Source organism: Sphaeramia orbicularis, chromosome 5, assembly GCF_902148855.1.
Source record: "Sphaeramia orbicularis chromosome 5, fSphaOr1.1, whole genome shotgun sequence".
Classification (NCBI taxonomy): domain Eukaryota; kingdom Metazoa; phylum Chordata; class Actinopteri; order Kurtiformes; family Apogonidae; genus Sphaeramia; species Sphaeramia orbicularis.
Window position 1 is genome coordinate 29994519 of NC_043961.1, and position 26295 is coordinate 30020813.

The following is a 26295-nucleotide window of genomic DNA, read 5'->3' on the forward strand; positions in this document are numbered from 1 at the left end:
CATTGAGCCTAATGTGATCTTAAGTGGGCCGAACCAATACAATAAAAGGCATAGTATCTTATAAATAATAATTCTAATGTTTCTCTTTGTTCTTTGTTTTAGCATGAAAGTTAAACTACTTTATGAAATTGTGAATTACCTGAACAATCACGTACACCCTGAAATATGTTTTTAAAAAGTATGTGCAATTTCAACAATATTGTGTCAGAGCTTATTATTTACACGATTTATAGGTCTACAAATGCAGAAAACATATAATAACAGGCAGAATATTGTTAAAATTGCACTTATTTTTCTTGAGAAATTTCAGATTTCTCAAATTTGTTCAGGTTATTCAGTTTTATTGTGACATGATAATTTGTAATTGTACACATTTTCATAATGTAATTTAACTTTTTTCACATTAGACTAAGGAAAAACATTAGGAGTTGTCATTATTTATAGGTTATGTTATTATTTTACTTGATATCACTTTGAGATTTATGTGACCCTGAATAGCCTTGACAATAAATATTTTCTGTGTAATTTTTGCACTTCTGAAATTCATGCTGTGGGCTGGATTAGACCCTTTGGTGGGGTGGTTTTGGCCCACGGGCCGCATGTTTGACACCCCTGGTCTTGATAAATACGTAATGTAAAAAAAGGTAGAATAAGAAAAAATCTATATGCATATAGTGAAATTGAAGACATTAGTTTTGATTTGCTTTTAACATCCACCAGGTCACACCATTTGGTAAATGTTATGGTTGATTTACTTCAGGTTATTTTCAGCAACAGGCTAAACACTGCAAATAGAAAATGTTGTCTTTCAAATGAGATCTGAAACGTTCATTACGCCTCTGTTACAAGCCGAACTCTAAACCATTAACCCCAAGCAAATGCTCATGGTACGTTCACTCAGGGTTAGGGGTCCGTGAAAAGGTGGATGCTGCAAAACAAAATGCCAAATGAGTAAATATTTCCCATACACTTCCAAAATCCTTTCAAATGTTATGTGCCGTGACAGCTCAGTGATTGTACGAGACGACTGTCACATTAGTCTTGACTCACATGCTTTTCAGCACAGATCCAATTTGAGCTTCCACATATGTGACCTGGCAGTTGGATATCTGGAGTGTGATGTTCTGCAGTGCTGGCAGCCCTCTGTCCAGTGACACTTCATACCATGTGAAGGTGCAACGTCTCCCCAAATCTGAATCAAACCGCTTCTGTTTTGTCTCTCACACATGCAGTTTTGAGGTGATTCAGCATTACACCACCCAAGATATTCCCTTCTTTGGGCATTTCTGTTTGTTTTTAAGACGTGCTGTCGTTACTAATGATGCAACATTAAATACACATCGATTATCCCATGAGTAAAAGGAAATTAGTGGTATCTGCAGGCTTCCAAAGTCAGATGTAGCTTTTAATTGTGTAGTGTTGGTGTGTAGTTATTGATATAACCATTATTACATCATTATTATATCAGTCAGTTTTCCTCTGCGCTCTAATGTTTCCTGGAGATGGAAAATGACAATAACAGTTTGTGAGGATTACAGTGCTGCCGTCAGTTTCATACCAAGGGATTCTCTTCTATGCTTTGCTTTGTTTTCAGCTCCCACCAATACATTTGATCTTTCAAGGGCAAACTTGGTAAATTTTGCTCACCGTCTAGATGAGTTTTGATCAAGATATAATGTTTTTGTGTAATTTCACCTCATATTATTGAATCTCTTTTTTCTTTTTTTTTTTGGCAATTTTGAGACTTCAGTCAGTGTCATCAGGAAGACGCAAGAAAATAATTAGGTTTATTTGATGAAAATTGTGTATGAGAGAAGTGCGGCTATATATCTCTAGACTGCTAAAAGATGTTAGAATTAATTTTCTTGAGTGTTAAAATAAGACCTGTTGTGTTTTTGTTGCCTTAGAATGAGCCCTTTATTAATATACTTCCATGGACCCAACATTACTGCTACATGCAATGTTTGAATTAATACTAGAGTTAATATCTCCTTAACCAAACAGACCAAAACAGAAAAAAGTAAATACTGACTCTTCCAAGGGTCTTAACCTACTTATTTCATGAATAGATATAACTATTGATAACACACTGAACCTTTTGTGAACTATGACTATGACAATACAACTTTTATTGAGGGTAATATATACTTATTAGCAGCAGAACATGTTGATTTACATGCTTTTTTTTCTTCTTTCAGAGGCCAGCTGAGAAATGCCGTTATGTTGTGGGCAGTGTCCTCAGTGAGGGGGAAGAAAAGCCAGATGAAGAACTGCAGAAGCTGTATGAGAAGTTTGGCTTCAAGGTGTTTTCTCTGCCTGAAGTGAGCCATGCCGTGACCACCAGCTTCCCCTGCACCACTCCTCTATCCCATGTGCTCGGACCATATAGAGTCTACCCCCGGCTTGCGTCCTACATTGAGGTAATGTCACTGACACTATTGTTCTATTGTTGTTGTTTTTTTATAACTTCCATCACAATTTGTAACATTTATAGAGGACAGAATAATGCCCTGGAGTATCGTGAAAAAGTTGTTAGGGCTTTTAAAACTGCAGTGGTGCAATCTAATATGTTTACTGTTAATTATGTTGAAAGGACGCAAAATTCATCTCTGTAAAATGACTTCTTTCATGCCCCGTTTCCTCAGAGTACAGTGAATGTAATCATTAAAAAGTAAGAAGAGACTTCTCTTTTTCCTTTTTTCCTCGTGTTCTTTTATTGCTATATATGGAAAGCATCCTGTGATCACAACTGTCCTCTTTTCTGCTTCCTACTTCTCAAAGCCCCTCATTCATGTGTTGTTTAATTCATCACATGAGCAGATGAGGTCTTTAAAGCAGATTAAGAATAGATGAAGTAGTAGGAAATGAAGGTACGTTTGAATCCTGTAGCCCATATGCTGGGCTCCATGTCCTTAGGACAGACCTCAGAAAGCTATTGACATTTACTGATGACATTTACACACATGGATTCATTTTGGGGCATCCCACTGCATGATTAATGTCCCTTCTCTGTGTGTGTGAATGCATGTGTATGTGCACATGCAGGTTCGTCCATCTGTTTATTTTAAGCTTTTGTTTTCTCATACAGTAGGAGGCATTAAGGATCCTCTTCATAATAACTAAAATGTTGGATTTTTATTACAATCACATTTTGTGGGTGGAAAAAGATTTCTAATTCTTCGGAGTAGAGGTTGTAGTTAACACCAAACTGTTTCATGGCAACAGGGTTCATGTTTGATTGCTGAAATGTATTGCTATTCCTCTCTTACTTGGTTGTCCTTTGAGTGTTTCATCAGAAAGGTGTGGTGTGCCTGCACAATCCCAATGACTCATCAGCATGCTGAAATTAGTAGAGTTCACAAGAAAGGCACCATTATGCCGTAGACTTTAATGTGGCAAGGCGTCCATCTGTTGTGTTAAGTAAAGGAAAAGTACGGAGGCAAGGACCCTGAACTGGCATTCTTCATTGGCTGTAGGTGTCTCTGTCAGCATATCAAAGCCATGCTAAAGATAGCCTTTTGGAAGAGGCAAACTGTTTTTAAAAGGTCTTGGTTGATTATATTGTTGACTTCTATTCTGGCTGTGTCCCAGAGTGCTCTGCATTTGGTGGATCCACTTCATGCCGTTATTGTGTTTTAGAATTGACACATTTTTAAAACACAACGAAAGGAGTATACAATACGTAATGTTACCATCCTGAATACAAAAATGAGCCATGTCCTTTGACCTTCAATGTGAATTGGCTGTGTCCCCAGTCCTTATCATTGGAGACTCCTGTGCTTTGTGGAAAACAGTCTCACCAGTTGCTTCTTTTCATCTGCCCCAGGGTTCTCAGACTGCGATCGCACCCATGGCAGGCAGCCTTACCAACCCACAGGAGTCGCTAGAACACTGACAAGGAATGATTCCTCACTGGCTTCCTATCAGGAACATTTATGTTTGGTGTTCACTAAGATGAAGCTAGTGGCAGTACAACAGCCATCAAGCTTATTTTATGTTGTTGGTATTTTTTAAAATTAATTAAGCAATTTATTTATTTTTTAATTACCACAGATTGCATGTTAAGATGGAAGACATAATGCTGCTTCCTGCTGCTGTGAGTCATAAGTGATGCCAAAATCCCAAGGTCACTGATGGGTCAGAGCCCATCTCTTGTGTTGTCTTTGGGCTCAGCCTCTGTCTCCCACGGGGTGATCTCTGTGCCGACCTCTGTCAGTCAAACACACACTTCTAATCACTGTCAAAACTTAGCACACATACCTTATACACATCACTATCACCAATATGACTCTTCTGAGAAAAGCTATTCTGAAGTTGCCTAGAGAGCCATTGCATTTTTAAGTTTCATTTCATACTAAAATAATTAAGTTAACATTGTCTGCACATCTGTGGATATACTGCAGAAACAGAAAAAAAATGACATGAGCTCCGCCTCTGTACTATTCCCAATTTATTTCATCAGACCTGACTTCCAAGGTCGAATCCTCAAAGAGCCTTACTGTAACTGTCTGGTCATTTTCTCATCTTTTTCATCCAATCTCATCTTTTTTACATTAGGAAGTGAGGCAAACTCTAACATATGCAGTGACACAGACTAAATGGTCTTAAGGCATGGGATCCCTGTGTTAAAATTTAGTAGTATTCCCTTTTACGCTATTGCTATTACATAATCATGGCAGGTGTCAGCATACAGGGCAGCTTGTCAAGGGAGCTGATGCCACCGTAGAGTAAGAATCAGTTTTTACATGCTCACACTTGTCTGCCATGAGGCAGAAATGTTGCATTCCCATCAGTCGATCCGAGTGCTGTGACAGGTTATTAAGGAGCTACTCCTGTACAGTGGATGGGCTAATAACTTACTAACATCCAGTGTGAGTTGTGGAGAGGTGAGTGCACTCTGCTACAGCTTCAGCGGAGCTAATCAATAATGGAGCATCATTTAGAGAGGCTTAGTTTAGTGAATGTGCCAGAAATACATGTGCACATATATAGTATGTATGATTAATTGAGTAGGTTTGTGCGGGAGACACTCTATGATGTAGCTTTTTATTCTACACAAGTGTGGATTCTGCTTTGTCTGCTGATGAGTTCCTGATTATTTCTGCAACTAAATAGAAACACACCTTAAATTCATGCAGGCCATTAAAACCAACAATATTAGTGAGTCTGGAGAGGCCAGACTGACACACTGGTCTCAGTGTCAGGCCCCATTCAGGCCTTTCAGTGTTAAAGTGTCTGTTTTCTCAGAGTCTCTGGCCTCCTATCATGGTTCACTTATCAAAGAGCAGTTTAAGTGCATAACTGCCTTTTGCACTTTAACGCTCTCTATTTGGTCCAGCAGCACCATCTACAACATCATACTGTACATACTGCCTCATGTCCCTCATGCACAACAGGCAAATACACACGTGGTATAATTGTAGTTGTCTTTTTACATTTTCTTATGAAATTTGTGGTGTCAGTGGAATGTTTAAGAAATATGGTATTTGTGGTGTGCAGCTCATGTCAGCACAAATGAAGGAAGGAGTGAGTGGGTATGAGCACAGGATGCTTGGGGTTGTATCATCTCACAGTTAAAAAGGCTGGCGGTAAAAGATGGTGGAAAAAAATGAACGGATAAAGAAGTAGCTGTCACACTATATTAAAAGGATTTAGACGAGCGCTGTTTGATCTTTGTGAAAGCACCTTTTCAGGGCCAAAAGAATGAAAGCGAACAATCACTGGTGTTATTTTGGTGGCTGCCTCAGACAAAACTCCCTGTGAACAGAAACAAGATGAGAAGCTGATAGCTCCGGTCCATTTAGTAATCGTTTTATCTGAATCAAGCTTAAAGCATCATAAAAACATTATTATTTTTTCCCCGTCATTTCCCTCTGCACTATATCATACCGCTTTTTTTTTTTTTTATTTGTTTGTTTGTTTTTTGCCTGCCAGGTCTTATAGCAATTAAAATAAACAGATTATCTTTGGTTTGTATCATCTAGAGTATCCCAATTTTGCACAATTTAAGCATATTCTACCGGTTGTTCTGTATCCTCCCTCACATTGTGTTCATACATAGAAGAAATGTGGTATGTGGGAAGGAGGAATCACAAGCAGTGCTGACAAAACAGTCACAGATTCTGCTCACAAAAATACAGTAAGCAGAGTTGCAAAACTTAACTCTGTATCAGCATTTAAGTGCAATTTTCAGTTTTTTCCATGTTTAGTTTCAGGAAATGTTGAGCAAGAATTTACTGCTAGTACAAGTATAAACAACAACAGTGTGAATTAGTAATGGGACTATGTGGAGCGTGTGCAGTGCACCCTGGGGGATTTCTTAAGTCTGTGTAGGGACTTCAACAGAAAAACACAGTGGGCCGCAATTATTAAAAACACCCTGCCTGATATGAACCTTAGCTTAGGTCACTGGACAGCACATTGTGGACCAGCAAACACCAGGACCAAAGTTACCCCGAGGGGAGGATAGGCAACTTTTTGAGCTTCAAAGTGAAGCAGCTTTTTTTTTATCATTATTATTATGTAACTGTCTAACATTCAGCTAAAAGTTTATAATCCTGTCTGCATGAAACTGCACAGTACATGCTCACAGTTGATCACCACCTATTTGTCGGTTGGATCCGATAATGCGAAAAGTCTGGTTGAATCTGGTTGAGGCACCTGTTTGTGAAACATTCAACTCCGATCGATAGAATAATATTTAACAGTAAAAAGCAGGTGATAGGAGTAAGTGTTTGTATTTTAAAGCTCTAGAAATGCTGTATTTTTCCCTTATTCATAGATAACATTGTGTTTTTAGTGATAGTTTATCTTAGAAAGGGTGTATGTGTCTGTTATTACTAAAAAATGTCTCTTCTGTTCAGTTAAGAGTGAGTTTTGTGTTAATTTTTGGTAACAGCCAGCTAACTCTTGTATCTGTTTTCACCTTTTTAGTAAGTGGCACCTTCATGTGCTACTGCTGCCTAGTGTTGATTCCTCACCTCCATTCGGCTCATGGTTTATTCACCAGCTTCTCTTCACCATCTTCTTTGATGTTATTATTTGTTGAATTAAATATAGAAAATTTGTTTTGCTTGTCCACAGCATCTATATTTCATGCAATGGTATGATTAGGGGCTAGTCAGTGGAACTGTGCTGATTTTAGTTGTATCCACAGAGTAAACAAGAACTGAGATGCCCTTCACTGTGGTTAGATGGTGAATGTAAATGTGTCTTTTCAGGTGCACTCAGACCTTCTACACTTTCACCAAACTGATTTAGTCTCATTAAATTTTCCTAATATTCTTTGTTTCGGGAAAGTTCTCTATTCCTGATGTATTTTATCTTCTCTCTCTGTCTGTCTGTCTGTCTTGGTGTCTTGTACCAACTGTTTGCAGCTGATAAATTATGCTGCTGGTTGACTGACAGTCGGTGAATGGAGAATTAGGACTCTCCTGTAAAACAGCTATAATTCTTACACCCTTTGCAGTTTAATTCTGCCTCTTATTGTCTCTTTCTTTGCTAAAGAGGCATCTACAGAATTACATACAGGCCATTTATTAATTATAATCCTAAATCATTTTAGATGGCTTTAAAGCCAATTATTTTTCAGTGTAAGCAGGTGAAAAGAAATCCTCCCACTCACCGCCTCACATCGCAGCATTTCTGAATATCATGCTTTATATTACAGCTCTTTCTTTGTCGTCGGGGTGGCAGAGCAGAGCTCAGGTACCAGTGTGAGGACTGAATTGTTATGCAGATAACAATTCATTTTTTGCTTTGTTCTATACCATGTTGACACCCTGCTCACGGATCCCTCTGATAGTATAGCTTCCTAAAAGCCTTCTAGTTTAAGCACAAGGATGTCTGATTATCTTTTCAGGATTATTTTGAGGTATTGTTCAGTCATTCTTTTTCCTCCCTCCTGTTTTTTCAACCTGCTTCATTGTCTGAACAATGTGATAATGCAGTATGTTAATAGGATTTCCCCATCTAATTATTTTGGATGGGTGCAGGTTGTTTTTTAGCAACTGAAGGGGGTTAACAAGAGCTAGCAAACAAGTAATATTTCAACATAAAGAAAAATGACAAAACATTTATGTGCGTAGACTTATAAGGCGAGTCTTCTAAAATAGATTTGAAGTAAATATTTTGTGCAGTGCTAAAGAGATGGGTTGTTATAGTTATTTATGTAGTAGAAGATGGTTTTAACAGTAAAGTTTCCTTACCTTAGATAACTTTAAGGATGTCTGTTGGATCAGAAGGAGCTGTTCAACATAAACATTAAGCATAGAAATGTATCTCAACTTGGGGAAATTAGAATTAGTACTCTATATTATATTAGTTTGTAGTTATTATTAAACATCCAGAAGAGTGTGTTGCTTTTAAATCACCCCTATGAAGTGCTGCTGCTTCCTACTGCCAGGCTACAGTAAAATGCGTGACTGTTTTGTATGCGTTATCGATGTCATTCATGGTGAGGTTTGACACAGTTCTCCACTGACCCTCCCAGCTCCTTTATAAGGCTCTGAGAACCAGCCCTGAGGGACATGGAAGCGGGGGGGGAGGAGGGTGTGGCAGGATCGCACCTGCTTTGATCCTCTTCAGTCCTTCTACATCTTTAAAGCCTCCAAGGCTCATGGAGCAGACTCCCTTAGCTGATCTGTGTTCAGCGATTTCTGCGTGGGATGGTGCAGAGTGGCAGGGGTTGTGGCTATGATGCCATCAAAGTGCAGAAAGCAAAGTGAGAGTCAATAAGTGATGTGTGAGTTTGTGAGCGAGCATGTGTCTCTCTGACTGATTGCTTGTGAGCTCGGTGAAAAATTGAGTCAGAGGATGCATGCCTGTCTGCTCTCCCTGTATATACGTGCTTGTGTGCTGTAAAATGTAGGCTGTGGTAAGAGCAAGTCTTCTTCATTATTAATGTTGTCATTCCACAGGATTGTTCCCTCCATTACATTTTTATTGGTTAACACAAGGTTCTTGCTTCTAGGGAGGCCTTAAAAATCATAACCTGAAGAACAGTAAAAGTAAAGGCCTGGTGGTATCTATTGGACTTTTGACCTGTACTTATGTGTTTACAGTCGATAGGTCTTGTTATTCCTTCAGTCTGCCATTTGACAGCTTATGGAGGGAACACGGCCCGTAGATGCACAGGGTTATATTTAGACTCCAGTGACGCTGATGACAGTTTCATCACTGTTTTTTTCTCTTTTCTTCTTTATAAGCAGAGGGTTATAGAGTGCAAAAGTGTTGTTTACACACTGTGATCTTCCAGGGATCTTATATAAATGTCCTACTTTTTTCAAGACATTCTACTTATTTTCTGTTTTTGATAATTAGCTTAATTTTATCAGGTTCATTTTCATGCATCTTACACAAGGGAGAAAGAGGTTCAGCACGTCACTCTGTCTGTTTTGTGATAGTAATAGTTTTGCAGTTTGACAGGTAGGGGGTAGGCGATCTGATGTTCCTCTCACTATCAATATTACAGTTAACCATATTCTGTCATTTCCTGTTTCCCTTCAAAAGATAATTTGTAAATCTGTGCTACATCAACAATCCAGTAGAACTGGAAAAATAACTGTTTGGGCTGTTGGCAGAAAGTTGCTAAGCAAATATTTGATTGAGTGTCACAAATTAAGAAGTACATACTGGGATGCCCTTTTAAACATTTAAACAACAGTTGATATTCTTATTGATATTTTAAGCAACTTTTCTAATCTATTGTTCATTGCAATTGAAAGTCATTATTTACTTAACAAACCTAGACACTGGTTTAAATGGTGTATGGTGAACATTATGGTTTTCATTTCTTTTAACAATTTACAACATGTCATAGTTGTTTGAGACAAAAAAAAAACCCTATCTAAATCTTTTCAAAAGCTTTCAGAGCTGTTTGGAAGCCTGTATGTTTGTGATGTACACCATACAGTCACAACACTTCAGTCCTCCATGACCTACCAAACCACCAGAACAACCTGACACCCTGGCATGATTTGCCAGGACTGATGAGTTTCATGGCAGTGGCAGAAAAAAGAAAGTAATAGCTAATTTGCATTAAAAGCTACAGACACTAACCGCATCTTTTTCTATCTGATCTTTTTCTTTGTCATTTTCAAAAAAGTGCTCTGTAAACATGGAGTCGTTTCAGGAAATATCTGCGTCCACATGAAACAATTGAAAACAACGTAGTACAAATGCCTTGCCTGTATGTGGCGTTGTAATGCTCTAGCAAAAAATGAAGAGGAAGATGTGGAGTATGTGCATAAAGCTTTCTTGGTTCTACAAGGTCTGATCCAATATTACCTCCTGGTTGCCCCTCTCCGTGGTAGATCCAAGAGCATGTAGTGAATATTGTTAGCTATGGTTGCTTGTTGCTCATTCTTTTCTTCATTTTCTTTATTGTAATGAAAGAGTAAGCGAAGATTTTGATTCAATATTTCCAATAAGCTCAATAGTTGTTGTAGGATGAGCACTACTCTGTAGTCCGCCGTTGTTGTTGTTCTTGTTGTTCTTGTTTTTGTTGTTGTGAAGTGGCGTCTTACATCCGGGCTGAAAGGTTAGAGAATTGAGGCTATGACATCATCATCTTAGAAAAGTTGCGGTTTGGTTGTACAGATGAAGACGCAAAACTGAAGTTTTCAAATTTATGCACTCTGGGACCTGGTTTAAAAAAGTTGCGGTTTCAGTGACTGAAAACGCCAGTTTCGTGTGGATGAAAGGCCTATCCGAAACAAAACTTTTACGGATATAATCCAAATCATTTTCATATGGACAGGGCCTCTATCAGTTTGACAGAGATATGCAAACATGGTAGAGTAAACTATGTGAAAGTTGCACATTCTGAGGACATTAAAGGTTGGATTAACTTGTTGAAAGGGCTACAATAGTAATTCCAGAAAAAAATAGTACTATTTTAAATGTAATATTGTTTTAATTTAGCAAGTAGAAAAATCCATTGGCTCTATCCTGTCTATGTTCTGCAGTGCATTTGAGTTGATAAGAAGGATCTCATTTCTGAGGATAAACAAAAAAACAAAACAAACAAAAACCCTCATATGGTCCACCCACCCCTTTTTGGCAGGAAAAGTTTTAAGCCTTTTAAATTCTCCCTGTGTCCAGTCTTCCTGCTAAGTTAGCCATTCTCTGTTTACTGTAGCGTACAGACAATGTGATTTACTTCTCCCTTTGAAGACCATGTTAAACATTTAAGCGCTCCTGGGCTGATATACTGCTGCTGGTTTTGTAGCACTGGCGTGAGCCTCCTATTCTTAGTGACCGTCCAGTCGATGCAATAAGTGAGGTTGACAGCAGGAGGAGGTGTGTGAGGTGTTATTGATTCCTGTTTCACTCTGGCTCTGGGATTCTCTTCCTTCTGAAACTCCAGCTGGGCATAACGCACCATGCTGCCAATTAGACTCTTCTGAGCACTCGGACATGTTTTTACTGTTGTGTTTGCGACATGTGGGTCTGTCTGTGCTTTGTACTGGGTGCACACTATTCCTTTTCGACATTGGGTAAAATCAGCCTCTCACATTTTTCTGACCCATTCTGTCTCACCTGTATTGATGCAGTAATGATGGTTGCTATAGCAATATTCATCTAAGGCATGAAGTATTTGTGTTGTTTAACACAAAATGGTAAATGCTTTGAACTGATGTTTTGTATTGATGAGGATGTGTGAAGATTTTGACATATTCTTGAAAATCTGTTATATTTTGTTGACAGAATTTAACTGCTGTTAATTGCTTTTTTTTTTATCTGTGGCTGTAATTAAATCCATGTGTAACACAGCTGGTTACACAATTCCCTTGATTTAGGATTTTAGTCTTTTTAAGTTATGAAACAGGTTGCAGAGGAGTTTTTTCTAGGTTACTAACTGTCAGAGAAAAATGCACAAGAATAGTATGACGTGTGAAAAAGAAAGTGTTTTCTTGAAAAGTTGATAAATGTTGACCATATCAAAGCCATGTGTTTCATGGAGAGGACATGTCTCCGTTGTAAAGGATGAAAAAAAAAAAAAAACAACCCACCAAAAATTATGTAAGTGATGCAACAACAAAACTATTATAAAGATGCAATGTTCAATATGATTTTGCAAGTATTGATCTGGGACACTGAATGTATTTTGAGCAGTGTCGTGGATAGCATTTGCACCTTACAACTAGAAGGTTCTGGGTTCCATTCTCACTCAAACCTGAGTTTTTCTGTGTTGAATTGACCTGTTCTTGCCATGCAAGTTCCCCCCAGGTCTTCCAGTTTTCCCCACTATTAAAAACAGGTACTAATGAAATATTTGTGGAAAAGTCTTTTTTGTGTCTCAAAAGGTGCAAACAAATGCAAATGCAATCAACAAATACAAAGGATTATTTTGTTTATTGTCAACAAAAAAATAACAAAACTAAATTCTTGAGAATTTCAACACGTCATGCAATAGATGTGTTTCAAGGGGCTAAAATATCCAGTTTTGACGTCGATGGAACAATGTACATGCAGAAGGACTTTTTTCCACCACTGCATTTGTTAATCCACTTGTCAGTTTTTACTGCCCCTAATGTGTGCTGTGTGCTAATGCTAATTGCTAATGCTAAAGTGTGTGTGTAGTAGGATGAGTAAAACACTGAGACCAAATTTGCCTATGAAGATAATGTAGCGAGTAAACATTTTAACCTTAACTTTTTGGGGTTTGAGCTAAAAAAAGATTGGGAACCACTGGTTCAAAGGGACCTGATGATAGCCTCAGTGTGTGTCAGGGCCTGTCTTCACTGTGATTGTAAGTGCGAGGGCTTAAGAGTGTTAGCGTGGAGGCTGGGCTTCAGAAGCTCTGTGCATCCACATGGTATCTGGTTATCGCCCATCTGGACGAGCAATCCCTTTTAGGAAGCACACACAAACACACGCACACAAAATCCCTTTTGTGTGTGTCGAGTACCTTGTTCATCAGATAGCTGTGTGAGGTTTATTGACTTGATTTCAGCTTATTACATCCAGCTAAGTCGGCAAGGACATCTTGGCCTTTAAACAGAAGTTCATGGCCTTTAAGAAGCAATTCACTGTAGGAACTTTGGGCTCAGTTTAAATTGTCTGTTTGAAGCAGCAGTCTGTGGAAGAGTGGGTTTGTGAAGATTAGGCCGATCTCAGTATCATCATCCTTGTAGGAGGTCCTTAATACAGTAAACTCAGGTTGAAAATGTGCAGACTTCTCAGTGGACATCTCAAAGGGCAGAGTGAGGAGACACAAAAGAGCATCACTAGCGGCATCTTTTGTGACCCAAGCTGAGTATCCAACTGTGTTTCCTAAAAATAATCGTGCCCGGTCTGGTTTTTTTGTTGGTCATGTATGAGCTCTACACTGTTACTCTGCCAAACGGAAGTAAGCGGAGCCAAGTTGGTAGAGCTGACTTGGAATTGTAATTCTTTTTCTGAGTTTGTAGCTGTTTAAAGTGTGACATACTACACAGAACTATGCAAATTCTTTCTGAACCAATATTCAAGGTGAAAGGTGTACTTTGACTCTCCGCTCTGTGTGGATTGGAGAAGTCCTTCACAGCTGTATATTCGCAGGTGTAATCAGCTGGAAAGCCTTCAGTATTTGAACCTGTCCTGAGTTTATATCACTCTCAAATTTTAAGATGAAAACCTCAAAAGGTCTAGCATTTATGATAAGTAACTATGGTTTCAGGTTGCATGCAGAGAATGAGTACTTGTGAGCTGTGTGTATAATTTCAGATTGTCACTTAAGTTGATGTTGTTGATGCGCATACTGTATGGATGTAAAAAGTAAAGCTATTTCTGACAGATGCTTATAGGAAAACATTTGCTCTATAAGAAAAGCAATGATATAAAAGAAATCTAATCCAACAGAGTTGAAATGCCGCTGGGTCTTCTTCTTGATGATTATCCACAGGTGCTCTTTGGAAACTTGTGGTGTGTCTGGCTATTTAGAGTAAAAAAAAAATCTGCATTAGCATGCTAGATTTCCAAAAATATTCCCAAGGCACACTGTAGGATTTGTGTAAAAAAAAAAAAAATAATAAAAAAAATTTATTTTTATTTTTACACAAATCCTACTGTGTGCCTTGGGAATATTTTTTTAAATCTAGCATGCTAATGCAGATTTTTTTTTTTTGACTCTAGATATAAAAGAAATTTATTGATTTATTATTAATATTTGTGATATCTATCACCTTTGTCCACTGATGTTCCAGTTGAGTATGTGTTTATTTTTCCACATTATTATTTTTTCAGGAGAATTTCACTAATTGAATGAGGAAAAAACAGCAGTGCTGTGGATGTTTTGAGATGCTAGCTGTTTGCTGTATTTCGTCCTTAGGCTCAGAGTTCATGGCAGCCTTACAGAATGACTCTTGTACATGTATGTGCGGTGCAGTATCATCCCATCATCTAACACAGCCCTTCTGGTGAGGAGAGGATGAAATCTAGCTCACCGGTGAATTGTATTTTCAACCCTCCTCAAGTCAGCTCCACCGTCCAGATTCACTTCAATCAAAGGTCCCTATATTTGTCCACAACTGATGGTCAAACCTTAATCTCCATCTCAGATGTAGCTCAGACCTCCGGGTCAAAGGGATCCGCTGCCTCTATCACGCTCCATGGCTGTTCTGCAGTGAAAAGGCCACATGGTCTTGCCACTGTGGGTGAACAAATATTAAACACATTCCAGATTACTGAAAAAGACCCCTTCAGGTGGAACATATGGCAACTAATCCACAACCCTCTGGCTGTGCAGATACAGGAGAGAAACAGGAGCAGAGGTGTCTAAACAGATCAGCTGTTGACATTTCCTAAAATGTATTACAGATTTAGCCTTTTCTGTCTCATGATTTTAAAGCTTGTGTCATGCTGCGTACATCTACTTCCGTGTGTTTGTGAGTTTGTTTTCCAGTGGATGCACACTAAGATGCTGGGCTTATGTAAAGTAGCCAGACATGCACTGGCCTTTGGGCACTTCCTCACCCAAACCAGGCCAAAAGAGTAATATGGAAGGAGACGGGGCATGCTGTGTTTATGCTGCAGAAGTGGTACTATTCTGGTAACGCTGTGCTGGATGCTGTGTAAATGATGCTCCCTCAGCACTGATAGTGTGGTTCATGCCTCCTTTTATACACATATGTCTGTCTGAGAAAGTGGTGAAAATATTGCATAATGACTGACCATTGTTTTAAAGCATTTAGCAAATCTGAATTCAGCATTGATTTACAGTGTTGTAAATATTATTTTTTAATGTATTTATTTTTTCCAGATTACTGAGCACTTTATAAAGATACATACATTTAGTTGAGTGTACAATTGTAGATATATAGTTATATATACAAATATATAGCTATATATCCACATATGAAAAAATTTCACTTGTGAAGGTTGCATTACTTGAAGCATTAAAGATTTTATGCACATTCAGGATTCCAAAGCTACTCTCAAGGGTTTACTGTTCAGTTCAGGTAGTGACCAGATACATAGATGATTGTTCTTTAAAAATAAGCAAAATGCACAAAGTCAGAAAGTAAATGTAATTTACACAACATACAAGCTGGGAAAGGCTCCAGCAACCCTTGTGAGGATAAAGCGGGTTCAGATAATGAATGAATGGATGAATGAATGAATGAACATCAACACACATTAAATGTCAACACTATTAGGCTTGCTAATTTAAAGTGTCCTTTATCTTTGTTTATACTGATGGGAATTTAACTCAAGAAAAACTGTTGGAACAAACATATCCAAACAACCATGGAATATTAAACTATAAGGTTAAACAGAAAGATAATATAAAGCTTTAAAGTTCTTTTTCCATTTTCTTACAAATGTTTTTTTCTTTTTGTTCTTGGTTTGTAACTTTAAAAAGGTCTTTAGTGGCGTATAGGGGTGAGGTTATATAATCTTGATGTGATTGAGAAGAGGTGTGGATCTGTGATTTGTCAGTATGCCTTATATCAAACATTTCCATCATTTTATATCAACCCTATCATTTTATCCAATGCTTCATTTGGTCTGTGTCATCATAACCTCTTTATTAGCATTAGCATTACAACTACACGATGTGAATGAAACTTAAAATATGTCTGCAAAGCTTGTCTTTAATCATAATTTCTCTTATGACGGAAAGATTTTCATTGGTGTCGAAAAGTCCCATAATCCTCCACCTCATCATCCACCGGTGCATCTTTTATTATCTTTTGGATGGTGCAATGCAATGAATATAACTGTACCATTTTTATTTAAATAACCACTGACTGAATAGTCAAATATGTACTCAGTAAAGTAAATTAAAAACAGAATATTCTTTACATAAATCTGTTCACAGTGTATCCGCAGACTATGATATATCTTGAGACTAACAGACTTTGAGCAGAGGATCCAGGCAGGTGTCTGCAACATACTGTCCAAACTGAATGGGAAACTACTGACATTATATCTTGAGTAATAATACAGTATAAATGTTGTTACTATTATACAAGACGTTGCCTTCCGTTGTATCTCATCTGTTTTGTCCTTATCAGTGCTGTGGCCCTTTCATCAGAGCCAGTGCTCATGCCCACTTGCTGCTTTGCTCTGGCATCTTAAAAGCAATAAAAGAGCATCAGAGGAAGGTCTTAATAGATGCTGTGTGGTCGTATGTGAAAGTAATTGTCAAATACCTTTCCTGTCGCTGTGTTCTGCCTCTCTATGTCCCAGATGGCTTCCCAATCCATTTTACTTTTGAGCTTGTGGTCCAGTCTTGTAACCTTTATAAGAAAGTAAATGTCATCATGCTTTCAGTGTGATTAATTGAAATCCTCAAGGAAATCACAACAAAATAAAACAAAGGGATATTAAAAAAGATCCCCCTGTTAGATTCATTGTAAAAGTATACACTTGTGAACTTGAAGTAGCAGTACGAGATGAGTTTTTTTTTTTTTTTTCTTGACTCATTATGGTATTTTTTTGAACTATCTGACCCACTTTGTGGCCTTGGACATCTCTGGTAGATTGGTTTCCAAAATTCTAGTCTTGCTGCCGCACACGTGACCTGAAACCTACAGCTATCTAAGTATTATTGATTTCTTCAGTGGGTTGGCAATTCACTGTGCGGCAGTAATTTTAGCTTTAAATGAACTCAGCGCGGGCCGTCTTTGGAAACCAATGCTGCAGAGTCTTTATGCTTGAGTGATCAGTATGTCCAATATAGTAGCTTTTAATCAAACAAGTGTTTAGTCTGTTTCTTGCATTTGTTTGCCTGAGTTCCCATATAAATGTGTGCAACTGTCTAAATGCTAATTCTTTAAGTTGGTTTAAGTAACATTTCTTCTGGTTTATCTGAAAATTATTGCTGAACATCATTATTGATCATTCATTCAAAGCCTACTGTATGCATCTGCTGTGGAACATCATGTGACCTACTACTGTTTTTAACATATTCATATCCAGAGGCAGAAATGTCATCTTGTCATTTTTGTCAGGTGCACATCACACAAACATGGTTACTTTTGTTGTGCACAGATGTATGTCTCACCAACTGTTGTGATCAGAGCTCATGCTACAAAATAAACTACGTTAAAAACATGATTGCAGGATTCCCAAACTTCACAACACCTGTTTTTGGGTTTATTTACTATAATCTCCCCACAACTTAATCCTAAAAAAAACATTAAAAAAATAAAAAAAATCAATTCTCAAATCAACTCAGTGTTCATTCTTGTTTTTTTTGTTTTTTTGTTTGTTTGTTTTAAACTACTCCTCCCTGTTGTTCACACAAATGTAATCAAATCACCTTCATCATTGGAAAGTCAAAAGAAAACATCTGGAGAAACTTTCTCATTTGTCACATTCAGTATACTCAAGGGTGGCTTAGAACTTTTTAAAAACTTTGCACACAGCCAGACCTTACCAACGTCTTCTCATTAAAATGGATTTGTTCCAAAACACCTGCAGAAAGTTTTAGGTAGAGTCACCACTAGCTTCCCTCATCTACATTAGTTTATAGTAAAAAAAAAAAAATGAATTGAGCAAAACAAAATTATAAGAGGCTCCTACTGTGAGAATGCTGCTTGAGTGACAGAATAACTGCGGGCAAAGTGTGATGAATAAGGAAATGTTCTGCATAAGGGAACGCTACAGTGCTAAACATGAAGGTGTGGGCCGCCACAAGTGAGACTGGATGCATCCGGTCTTGGAAACTAGTCAGTCACACAGTGTACGCACATTTGGACAAACACATCATATTTACACCCACTGATAATTTAGACTTTCCAGTTACCTAACTTACACCTTTTTCAGCTCAGGAGGAAACACAGATGCAGAGAGAACCTGCCAACTCCACACACAGCACAGCCAAGTAGCCCATGTTTCACTTTGGATTTAATCTTTAAGAAATGTGTATACACTGCCAAGTGTTCAAGAAACTGGTTACTGAAACTCATTTCATTTTCAGCAGCTAGGGAGAGACTGGCTGGTGTGATCACATTTGACTCAACTTGCATGAAAATGTGTGTTTACAGCTGAAATCGCCAGCTAAATTGTGCATCAGCAGTCAGTATGCGCTAGTACTGCTATGCTTAATGTGCATCCTATCATTTAGACACCATTGGTTCTGCAGCTAAAGCTCAGCATCTGAATTAGTCCACAGATTTTGTTGATAGTTCTCATATTTCCAATTTCAAATAGTTAATTTCTAACAGAAGGCAAAGCTAAATCTGCCTCATCTGATTAACATTAAGTGACAGTGAAGTTAAAAATAAATGTTGCATAATAAGATAATTTCAGAATGACCACTCTCTATGCATGTATCTGGTGTATTATCTACATGTGTGAAAGTAGTGTAATCCTATCAGCCTCTCACTGTGTCTCCCTGTGGACCGCATAGTTACTGTATGTCACATTTTAACTAGCCTCTGCCTGGAGCTGCAGTGGGAACAATCTTTGTATGCGTTAAAGATGCCTGGTGAGCAATCCCTCATTAAATGAGATGAGACATCAGTGGTTTGTACTGTGAAGCCTGAAGAAATGCTTCATGGGCGCAAATATTGATTCTGTTTATTCTCTCCCTGTGGGATGAATGTTGGAGATCTACGTATGTACTTGGATATTTGCTCTGATTAGTGATCAAAGACTAAAGTAATACTGATTTTGCACTGCATGAACATGTAAACAGCTGTCATAGGACTCATTATTTAAATTTTTTTCAAAAAGGTTGATTTTGAAAAGTGAAAAACATTATTTTGAATGAAAAAAATGGGTTGAATACATACTTTTATAATTTTACTCACTCACATATTAGAAACTCATGAGTGAATCTGTATTTTATGAAGAGAAACCAGTGAGGGTTTGACATTTTTGCTTGAAAAAATTATTTCTAATGATATCTATTTTTGGAAAATTAGTCATTGCAGCCTGAGAGTTGACACATTTTTGACTTTTTAAAAGATAAAATCACTTTTAATTGATTCGTCATAAGGAAAATGTGAACTTCAAGGATTCAGTTACTGTTGTTTGATCGAAAATAATCTGGTTGCCTTGTTCTGTCATGTAATAGTTTAAGACATGAGCTCAAATCATAACAGAAATGCGTCATCATAGTTTCATTTACCTGTTGGAATACATGCAGGGTGTAAAATAGTTGCACACAGCAGTTTTTTTTAAGTCCTTGTTATTCAGTGAATTTATTTTTCACAATGAGCAAGTTAGTTGTGTTATCCCTGCACGTGCCTCTGTGGAGTTCTACTTTCCTCTCACCTGTTTGTGGAGCTGCTAAAGGTATGTTTGGGAGATGAATGGTGTTGATTAAGAGACAGTGTCAACATCATTTCCTCCTGCTTTCTGCTCTACATCTTAACCAACTCCTAGCATAAATGCAGTCGGCTCCCGGGCAAGGGGGCAGGAAAATTTGTTTATTTGTGGATGTAGTGAAGCATGTCCATGTGGGGGTGTGTGTAGATGTGAATGTTGGGGAAAATGGTTTATATATGTGTGTACAAGCATTTGTTACTCTATGTAGGCGTGTGTATGCGCCTCTGGATGTGTGTATGTGTGAGTGATTGTTTAGCTGTAACGTGTTTTTCATGTCACCAAGTGTGCAAGAAATAAAACGGGACACAGAGCTGTGTGTGAGCTACTCAGTTAGATTAGGGTAGCAAATTGATTGTAAGCGTGTAGTTGTCTCCATCGGAAAGTGCCACTGATTGCGGAGGCGGGTAAGCGTGCTGACGCCTAATTTGATCACTCAGCCACTAATGCAATCTATGTTACGGCAGCCATTGCAGATTGGGATTAATGTGCCAATGGGCTGAGCGGGAGCAGAGAGGTGGAGGAAAGTTAGAAGGCTGGAGATCGCACACAGAACTGTGATCAATGCAAGTTTCAGTGTGACAGAGGTCTTAACACTGTTCATTTATCAGCTGTGGTTGACGTGGTCAGTGTGATGGGATGTCAGATACTCAACAAAACCTCACTCATGTCAGAACAGTGACAGAAAGCAACATGTACTATTACTTTTATAAAACAGTGACACAATTTTAAAATATGTTAATTTCCTTGTAAATTTCAATGAAAAGATATGTTTACATTTTATCATTTATTCGGTACCCGAAAGGAGCATATTGCTATAGATCAGGGGTGTCCAATCCTGGTCCTCGAGGGCCGGTATCCTACATGTTTTAGATGTATCCCTCTTCCAACACACCTGATTCAAATGATAAGCCTATCATCAAGCTCTGCAGAAGCCTGATAACAACCGTCAGGTGTGTGGAAGAGGGAAATATCTAAAACATGCAGGATACTGGCCCTCGAAGACCAGGATTGGACACCCCTGCAGCATAATCTATAGTATAGATTAATGGCAAAGTTGTATGTTACCAATCAATATATTGCAGTGACATTTATATGAATGTGCATTTATTCACATGTAGCAGAAACAAGGTTATAATAGTTTTGGATTTTTCATTATAGTTTAGTTTTATTTAGTTTTGACTTTTTTTTCCCTCTAATTCAGTTAGTTTTAATTAGTTTTTAGAGCAAGTTTGCTTGTTTTTATTAGTTTTCGTTATTTTCTAAATGCTTAGTTTTAATTTAGTTTTAGTTTTGTTGTATCTTTTATCTTCTTCTTCATTATATTCAAATAAATCCCAGACAGGACTCTGCTGCTTTCTCCTAAATTTAGTCTGCATGTTTCCAGGTAGAGTTGGGACGAGAAGACGACTATAAACCACAAGTGACGAGAAGTGACGGACTGTTAAATATCATATGGTGCCAGCAGCTAAAATTGCTTGAGGGAAATAAATCGATTTCGTATCAACCTGATTTTGACAAAGACGAAAACTAAGGGAATTTTATCCATAATTTTTACATGTTTTAGTTAGTTTTGTAAACACACAATACAGTTACAGTTAGTTATTGTTTTTTTCTTTTAATTATAGTTTTCATTTATTTCAGTTAACAAAAATGTTTTTACAATTCTAGTTTTTGTCATTTCGGTAGTTTTCATTAACGATAACAACCTTGAGCAGAATACAACTCCTGTTTTATAGCATTGTTCACTTTATTCTCCATTCAGGTATTTTAAAGGGTTATTCAAAAAGAATGAACTGATTTCATGACGCATTGCTTCAGTTCTCAAGCATCATCATGGAATGAGTCAGTGACCATTTGAAAGAGGAGTTTTCTAAGTTTTGAATGGCTGCCTCGATGAGCTTAAACATTGAATAACAACAGCGATCAACTCAGTGGATCGTGGTATGCTGATACGCATCTGGGAGGAATTCTCTTATGGCATTGATGTTGCCCATGCTGCATTGCCACATTGAACACTTGTGAGACAGGAAGTACAAGTTGATTGTGAGTAGAATACTTGTGACTTGGCTGGAGTTTTCTATTGCTTTTCCTTATTAAAATATTGCGTAATGAAATCAATTCATTCTTTTTGAATAACCCTTTATTTGTTAGTTGTTGTGCAAATTAAAAGTATAAAATTATGTGTGTTATATCTAAGATTCTAATGGTTAGATAAAATGTTCATCCACAGCATAAACCAATCCACAGCAGTTGAGGTTTAACTATTAACACTAAAAACATTATTAGTTTTGTTTTTGATTATATCCTTGCTTTTTAATGCAAAACACTCATTCAGTCTTTTGAAATACACTCTTTTACATTACCTCCTACCAAAAACTTGTGCTGACAGTTGCCCCCCCCCCCCATGCAGACTGAAATCAGGACTTTATATTGATTGTATTGATTTGAACTATGGTTGAATTCACACTGACCTTGTGTAAAATGGGTGAGGATAAGGAAGAGCAGGTTATCACAGTGATAATAAGGGCTCTGCCTGTCCTCTGTCCACTCCCATTATCTCCTGTCACATTCACTTCTGAACCCAAATGCCACATTAGCATGCCTGAAACTCAGTCCCATGGTGGGATCACACTGACAGTTCTCATACCTGCACTGCCTATAGATCTCCTATTCAGACAGAGCAGCAGCTACCATCATGGTTTATGCATTATCTTCACTCGTCATGGAAGTGAACATTATTCAGACTGGCAGTAAATGGCAAACTGGAGGAAATGTGTGCAGCGGAAGGACTGTCAGTTAAAAAGAAGAACACTGGTGCTGTTTAGTTTTTCCAGCTTCTATAAAATGGCCAAGGGCTATGTCATTTAAAAAAACAAAAAAACAAAACTATTTCACAGATACTAAAAGTTAATCTGTGGTCAGTGTTGGATAAATATACTGCTATTTTCAAATGCATAATATTTGAGAGATATGCATGATAGTCCAGAGGACTTTTGATGCAGAATCTTTTTGTAATGAGTCACAATGCATCGCAAGTGGCAAAAAAGGCCTTTGTTCCTGTGAGGATAATGAAAGCTGGGGTCCTTCCTTCACCTTTCACCATTACAGCTCAACTATCAAAGCTCGGGTATGTTGCGGTCAGCAGTATCATCCAGCTGGAGAATGGGTCTCGGCCTTAAGAGGGTTTAGAAGATCTATCAAACAGTGTTATATTATTGTTTCCTTTCACCGTCCTCTTACATACATTCACTTCTGCTGAGTTTCAGATACAAAATTAGAGGTTTTCATTATGGCTAATTGACTAATGGAAGGGTTTAGATTTTAGCTGGAAAATTGGTCTTGTTTGAGTGAGAGACCACACCCATCAGCGACATAGTAAAAATCCACTGTGCAAAAAGCAATTTTTCATCCTCACTGGGGCTTTACCTTCTAAAAATCAAAGCTCAAAGCTGCCAACTACTTTACAGTGCATTCTGCAACATGAGATATGGAAAATAGTACCTTCATTTTAACAGGGTTGAATGCAGTTCAAAACTCATGCCTCAGACAGCTGCTTTGGCTCAGTCTGACAAGATGGAATTGAATCACTCCAAATTCTTATTTTACATTTCCTAACAAAAACTAAACTGGAGCTGAATAAAGCAGCACCTACATTCCACTATACAGTGTCCTACACACTATGCTGTATTGGTTTTTGTTTGGTATACATATGGATTTGGCTTTGGGATGCTTCTTTGGCTTTGTATGGTTGTTAAGTAAATACCTTTTTTCTAGCTCATGCAGGTTTCATATTTCTGGCATGTGTGGCCACCTTAAATTATATTTTCTGTGCTATACTACTTTGGTGGTTTCTAGCAGCAGTAGTAGCTGTTTGGACTGTTTATACCTCTGTGTCTCCTTTTTGGCCTTGAAAACATGCTTATTGATCATTTTCAGACCTAGATTAAAGCTAGCATGTGCTGCAGTTAATTAACAATTCTGTGTTATGCAAAAAGGTAATGTTTTGTGGATGGCCTAGTAAGATGATGTATGCTAAATGTAGAAAACAGGAGTCGTTTTAGATGTACAATCATGATCATCATTAGCATTGTCTGAAACCATTTGGCAAAGAATAAATGGAAGCTCAATGACTTTTATTTTGTATGTTTTGTCCATTTGCAGCACATTAACCCATAAAGACCCAGTGCTACCTCTGTGGTAGTTTCCAAATGAATTTTTCTCTATTTCTACCTTTCTTAACTGATTTATCTCCAATTTTTTAAAATAATATTATCCTCTGCATTTAGCATTTTTTGGTGTAAATCATGTGTTTTCCTATGTTTAATTCACAGATCATGTAGATATTCGGGAAAACTTAGAGTAAATTTAAAGTTAATTATATCGAAACAGAAAAATGAAGAAAAAGTTGCTTTTTCACCAAAGATAATGCAAACTGAATGTAAAAACATATATCTCCATCCACTGTCATTGATCCAACTACATGGGTTTTACTGGTGAATCAATGTTGTAGAAGATGACAGCGTTTCCACGGTAACTGTGGAGCCTCCGAACATCCAAATGGGTCATATCTGATGACCATGAAAAGAAACTGTATTTTATACCAATTATTTACATGTATTGATAGAATTAGTGGATCAACAGGCATTAAACAGTTTATATTTGTAGATGGTTTGTGTCACAGGTGGCTGTTTGGATCTTTATGGGTTAATTATTTTTCATATGACTGAAATTTGTTTTTTTATTATATTTATGGCTGAAATACTGGTGCAAATATACAAAGATGCAACAGGAATGAAACTAAGGATAAATATATAAGAGGAAAAATGCTGCAATGTTCCTTTAAGTGGCACTCCTTCCCTGTATCCATGTTTAATCATTTAGAAGAGGGAAGGGGGCGGGCTTTCATTGAAGGGGGGTGGGGGGGCAGATGTGGTATTTTAACATGCAACATGCCACAGGTTATGGATCAGCAGTCTAAAGCACATCCCGCTTCACTTTCCTTGTGGATCTTCCAAGTGTCTCTGCATTGGCCTGTCCTCCCCTCCCCTGCCCTCTCTAATTTTCTTGTTTGTCCACAGGGGCTGGAAACATTAAGAACAGGAGAAAAGGTTAATGTTACACAGAAAGGATGTCAAAGTGTGAGGCTGAGCCAAACAGCCCTGTGAGCCCCCTGTGAGTCAAATGATTAAAATTGATGTTTTCTCATTGGGTGCACCACCTATAAAGTAAGTGCCCACTCACATACACACTGCAGGAATTGTATGTGGGAGTGCAATGAATATAAATTGACACAGTTTAAAGATGTCTGCCAGCAGTAGCCTTTTAGAAACATGGATGATCGACTGTTTGTAGTGTAGTAAAAGAAGAGTGAGTGAACTTCTAGAAACTTAGTGTGCACTGAGTCTGGTGCAGTTTCTAGGACATGGAAGATAAACTACTCAGACTCACCCTTAAAATCAGAGAAAAATTAAGATCTTGTGGCTGATTTCTTACAAAGCAGTTCAACCACCTTGAAGATTTTTTAAATTCACCAGTTTAAGAATAAAGCTGAAATGTTAAAAATTATATTAAAATGTGTTTTGGAGGTTAGAAAGAGAAGACTGGGATGCATCCACTGGGAAATTCTAGCCCATAAAGACCCAGTGTTACTTTTGTGGCAATTCCAAAATGATTTTTTCCTCAATTTTTAACCTTTAACTGATTTCTCACCATTTATTCTAATTTTATGCTCTGTATGTAGCATTTTTAAGTAAATGTCAAATATTGTCTTATATTTATTTCACTGATCATGTAGATGTTCATAAACACTCAGATTAAAGTTAAGGGTTATTTTAAAAACAGAGAAAACTGAAGAAAATGTGACTTTTTTAGTAAAATATATCTTTAACTGAACATAAAACAAGTGTTTCCATCCACTGTCATTTGTCAAACTCCATGGGTTTTACTGGTGAATCAATGTTGTAGAAGATGATGGTGTTTCCATAGTAACTATGGAGCCTCTTAACGTCCAAATGAGTCATATCTGATGGCCGTGAAAAGATGATAAACTGCATTTTACACCAATTATTTCCATGTATTGATAGATTTTGTGGGTCAGCAGTTATTAAGCATTTCAGATCAGTAGATGGTTTAGGTTGTCAGTGGTTGTTTGGGTCTTTATGGGCTAGGCTAACACAATACTGATTGTCTTTTGTTTCTTTGTTTTATTTTGATATTAACTCCCATTTATGTGCCAGGGATACAAAGAAATGTGTCTTATACTTATTATTAAAAAAAAATCTTTCTGCTTTTCAGTCAATTGAAATTATACTCAATGAGAGCAAATTCAATCAGACAAATGTGGGAAACAACCTTTTAAAATAACACAAGAGAAAAACAATAGGCACTGCTCTTGGTGAATGTTTTAATGTCTGATTTGCAGTGGCACCATTGTTAGTCAGCATGGCCGATATTGGTTGACACTGATGTTGGGCCGGTATATCAGTGCATAACTAACAGAAACAAGTATTCGTAAAAATATGAAAAACA

General features: G+C 37.6%; 1 protein-coding gene across 1 annotated transcript in view; it reads left to right on the forward strand.

Annotated features, from left to right (window-relative positions):
- tex264a (testis expressed 264, ER-phagy receptor a) overlaps nt 1-26295 on the forward strand; it is an 82069-nt gene that overhangs the window by 13299 nt on the left and 42475 nt on the right. Inside the window, 1 exon segment of the mRNA XM_030134611.1 lies at nt 2199-2420. Coding sequence (XP_029990471.1) covers nt 2199-2420 — 222 coding nt within the window.